The following is a 5,086-nucleotide window of genomic DNA, read 5'->3' on the forward strand; positions in this document are numbered from 1 at the left end:
TACAGCAAAAGATAGAAATAACTGACTTAAAACCATTTTTTAGCTGCTGAAAATACTAGTGTTCTAATCATTTTGTCCACCACTGTACATTTACTTGAGATGCAAATCACTTTTTTTTTTTTTTTATTAACTGAGTTCATGCTAAGAACAAGAACAAATATGTGCCAACCGGGTCAGAAAATCAACTTGTTTTCCCTGGTAATTAAGCTGATTTTTCTGACCCCTTTGGCAGATATTTGAATTTTAATCAGTTTCTCAGAAAACAAGACTTGTGTGATTTGCATCTCAAGCAAATGTATCTTGACTTAACAATGTTTAGATATTTGTGCTGAAAAATTATGCAAAACATCACTTTTTGCAGTGTAATCTAAATTGAGATTTTTATAATAATATTTGAATAATTAATATTATTAATTAAACAATAATATTAAATAAATAATATAACCTTAAAATATTTAAATATATATATTCATTAAATAATTTCACTACTTAACTTTATTTTGGGGACATATTTGTATAAAAAAAAATCCCCAAAAATGTGGAGAATATCCTTATTTGTAAAAAGTGTATAAAAAGAAAGTTTTATTGTTTTCTTTTTTTGTTGTTGTTGTTGTTGCAAAAATGCAGAAAGTTTTCTTTTAGGGTTAGTGTGTTTGTTAGGTTCCAGCGCTGGATGGGCTTGAAACTGCAGGGAAAATTAGCACTTCTCCAATCAGCCGACCGTTCAGTATCCCACTCTGTTTTGACAAACTTTTCAATCTCAGAGGGTATTCTAACTTTTATGATTAAAGCACGACTACAATGTCTTCCAACTATGGACAATCTGTCAATATGGTATCCGTCAAACTTACAACCTGTTCAAATCGTCTGTTACATCAAAATCAACAGGAAAATGAAACAGTTGCCCACATCTTAAATGGATGTTGTTGTTACAAAGGACTGTATGTGTCCAGACACGATCGCCTGGTTGATCTGATTGTAAAGGACCTGAAAAAAATACATAAAGACTTACCAGCCATTGGTTGAAGCTATCCATCAACTTGACTATCATTGTAAGTTAATTACCTTACAATGTGAGTGCGTGCGTGCGTGAGTGAGTGAGTGAGAGTGTGTGCGTGCGTGCGTGAGTGAGTGAGTGTGTGTGAGAGTGTGTGTGAGTGCGTGAGTGCGTGCGTGTGTGTGCGTGCGCGTGTGTGTGAGTGTGTGTGTGTGTGTGGACAGATAAAGAGAGACAGAACTGAAGCTTGCTCTAACATTAAATCTAAAGAGAGAGAGAGAGAGAGAGAGATCCCAAACAATGAAATTTATTCAGACGAGCTCATTCATGAAAAATTCACAGAGCTGGAAGAAATTGTCAGCTTTGTGCTGGACTGAATGAGTGTTTCTGTTGTAAACGCTGTATATTTTGGAGCTCGTCTTAATCTGGGTCTGCAGACGTGGTTGTGAAGTTTAATGGTGTGGAAACTGCAGCACAATGGAGTTTAGACTAGTTTTGTGTCTTTCGTTTTCACGCTTGAAATCCACGATTTTTTCTTGTGACATTGCAAAACTGCAGCGTGAGGGAAATGACATCATGTTTAAAGTGGATGAAAGTTCATTAGTTAAAGCAAACGGATGAAAGATTTCCTGTCAAAACACTGACAGTAACGACACTCCTCTCAAGACGCCAGAGGATAAACGCTTAATATGACAAGCCATCACACACACACACACACAGACACAGACACACACACAGACACACACACACACACACACAAATAATTTAGATGATAATCACATAACAGAAATATAAGTTACTTATTTAAGTTAATTCAGTAAATACATTTAAATATTATTAAAATAGAACCATAAAAATAGGAATAATGAAAATACAATAAAATACATTTAATAAATTACATCTATTAGTATATATAAGGTGTATTTATTATATTTGTATGAGTATTTATAAATTGCATGTGCATCATAAATCTGTTTAGTTATTTAGTTTGTATGTTTTTGGTTTAGGTTTCATTTCTAAATTTTAGTAGTATACTTTAGTATTATTTTCTAGAAATGTTTAATTTTTAGCTTAATTTATGGTATTGTTATTTTTTTTAGGTGCTACAAATATTAAATAAATACATACACAAATACACTACTGGTTTAAATAAATAATTTGCATTTAAGATTTATAATTGAAAAGTTTAATTTCTAAATGTAATCATTTTGTAATACATTTTTAAAAATCCAATTCCAATAATTTTTTTTTTTATTGTTAAATTAATTTTTTTAATTATTGTTAAATTAGTATTTTATTGTTAAATAAAGTTTGAATAACAAAGTATATGGTTCCAAATTACAACTTTTAAGTGGTAATATTTGTCATTGTAAGTCCACAATTTCCTGTAAGTTTGACATTTTTACCTGTGAGTTAGTATTGATTTCTAGAAATTTTTTTTTTTTTTCTATTTCTAATATTGTTATTATTTTTAAGTATTAAAATATTAAATACACATACATGCACACTACTGATTTAAGTTAAATAATTTGCAAGATTTGGAATTGTAAAGTTTCATTTATGAATATTAAATTAAATAGAAATTATGTTAAATAAATGGTAAATAACTAAATTTGTGGTTCTAAATGCAAAGTTATTTTTAAAGTGGTAATATTGGTAATATTGGTAATATCGGCTCACTGCGAGTTTGATGTGATCAAGAATGTGACAGTAAAACACAAATTGACTCCCAGATCTCCTCTAGCGCTCATCCCAATGATCTGTTCGTGTTTCCTGTCTGAATGTGATGTGTTTCCTGTCTGAATGTGATGTGTTTCCTGTAGTGTTCGGTGAGCTGCGGTGAAGGGATCCAGCAGCGGCAGGTCATCTGCAGGCCGTCTGAAGGCAGCTCGGGACAGTGTGACGCAGACAAACCTGAGTCCGTGTCCGTCTGCAAGCTTCCTCCCTGCACAGGTCAAACAAACACCAGCACAAAAAGATGATTTCTTAACTAATGTGTCCCTGGAGTCGCTGGGGTATATTTGTAGCAATAGCCAACAATACATTGTATGGGTCAAAATTATAGATTTTTCTTTTATGCCAAAAATCATTAGGATATTAAGTAAAGATCATGTTCCATGAAGATATTTTGTAAATTTTCACCTTGTTTTCCCCTTTTGGAGTTTGACAGCTTGACAGAATTAATAAAAATGTTTGTTTTGTGCAGAAATTCGTGGCTAATTTTATATTTATTTACAAACTCATTTCAGTCATTCAAGCAGTAGCTTTATAAACGTGATTCATGTGTTTCCAAACTAGTCTATCTGACACTGCAGTGACTTCCTGTTTGACAGGAAATGTGCTTTTGTGTTGTTTTCTCCTAGGAGAGCCATCTTTACCCAGTCCCACTAGAGATTTACTGGACAATTTGACCACTGAGGAGGAGAAACCAGCGGAAAACACTCTGGATAAAGTCTCTAGTAAGTGACTCGTCAATAGAGACACTGATGGATTATTGATCAGGCTTCTGTGTCGATTCTCTTATGTGTTCGGCCTCTCTTGTTCTCACTAAGGGTGCATTTATTTATTCAAAAATATAGTGAAAAACTGTGAAATATTATTATAATTTATAATGTAATTTATTTTTGTGATGCGCAGCTGTATTTTCAGCATCATTACTCCAGTCTTCAGGGTCACATGATCTTCAGAAATCATTCTAATATGCTGATTTGCTGCTCAAGAAACATTTCTGATTATTATCAATGTTGAAAACAGTTGTGCTGCACAATATTTTTGTGGAAACCGTGATACATTTGATTTTTCAGGATTAGATATTTTTCAGAAATTAGAAATAAAAACAGACAAAGATTAAAACAAATACATACAAAATTTAATTGTTGTATTCATTTCATTAATTATTAAATTGTATTCATTTTATTATTGAAAATAATATTCATGTTATTAATTACTGTATACTTTAATGAAATGAATGAAAACAGGTAGATAGATAGATAGATAGATAGATAGATAGTCAGATGATAGATAGCCAGATAGATAGATAGATAGTCAGATGTCATGGCTTCCGGATTTCACCTTCCCTCCTCTGCCTCAAACGAGTCCTGATCCGACTGTACCTCCATCTACAGCGGCTCCGCTCGTCCACACCACTAAAGCAGCTAGCAGGAGACCTCGGCTCACTTCCTCCAGCCCTAAAGCGGACGAGAGCACTTCCTGTCCCTCATCTCTACCTCCAGACGCACTCCAGATCCAGGACTCGCTCGCCTCGACCCGCCAAACCAGGGACTCGCCGGTCACATGATCACTAACCAATCACACAGCAGCTGCTGGTTACCTCAGAACGAGCCCACGTCACCCACAATCCTCTGCTCCGTGTGTGGAAACGGGAGAAACCGTGACAGGTGCTGTTATTGAAATGCAGTGGCTTCCGGCTCAATGCGTGCTGTTTTGTGTCTTCAGGACTACTAGACACGTCTTCAGCGTGTTTGTGGCTGTAGTGCGTCATTATTCGCTCGTGTAGATCGTAGCTGTGTTATTTTGAAGTCTAGCTGCGTGTGTTTGCTTTGTAACTCTGGTGTAGTTTTGTGATCGACCAGTTTCACTTTTAAAATCCCCCAATGACCTGAGAAAAAAAACACGTTCAATATAATTGACATAACACTACTTTCCTTAAATCCTTTTGCCGTTTGATGTGATTAATTACAGAAACCTGTGATTAATTTAGTGTCTAATACAGTGTCCCACAATGCACTTAACTTGAGCTTTATTGGGATTTTAATTTCTGTTAAACTCATTATTTGACCTGCCTTCCAGAAATTAAGACATTTTTACACAAAATTAATTAAGAATGCAAAACGTTTTTACTATGAATTTTTAGTTTGTTTTTTTTAAACAAATAATCAGCACATGCCAATTGCAAAAATAAATGTAAAATAGGAAGGCCATATATTAATTAAAAAAAAAAATATATATATATATATATATATATATGTGTGTGTGTGTGTGTGTAATAGATGGAGAACTTTAATCATAATTGGCAAAAAATAATTTGAAATAATTTGAAGTTGAAGTATTAAAATGACTAAAAGTAAC

General features: G+C 33.7%; 1 protein-coding gene across 1 annotated transcript in view; it reads left to right on the top strand.

Annotated features, from left to right (window-relative positions):
* Positions 1–4,295, top strand: part of LOC107710192 (A disintegrin and metalloproteinase with thrombospondin motifs 14-like) — a 62,241-nt gene extending 57,946 nt beyond the window's left edge. Inside the window, 3 exon segments of the mRNA XM_016514933.1 lie at positions 2,821–2,950; positions 3,361–3,456; positions 4,123–4,295. Coding sequence (XP_016370419.1) covers positions 2,821–2,950; positions 3,361–3,456; positions 4,123–4,295 — 399 coding nt within the window.
* Positions 4,296–5,086: the final 791 nt, after the last annotated feature.

This window comes from Sinocyclocheilus rhinocerous, unplaced genomic scaffold (assembly GCF_001515625.1).
Source record: "Sinocyclocheilus rhinocerous isolate Xijiao unplaced genomic scaffold, SAMN03320098_v1.1 scaffold477, whole genome shotgun sequence".
NCBI classification, from domain to species: Eukaryota; Metazoa; Chordata; class Actinopteri; order Cypriniformes; family Cyprinidae; genus Sinocyclocheilus; species Sinocyclocheilus rhinocerous.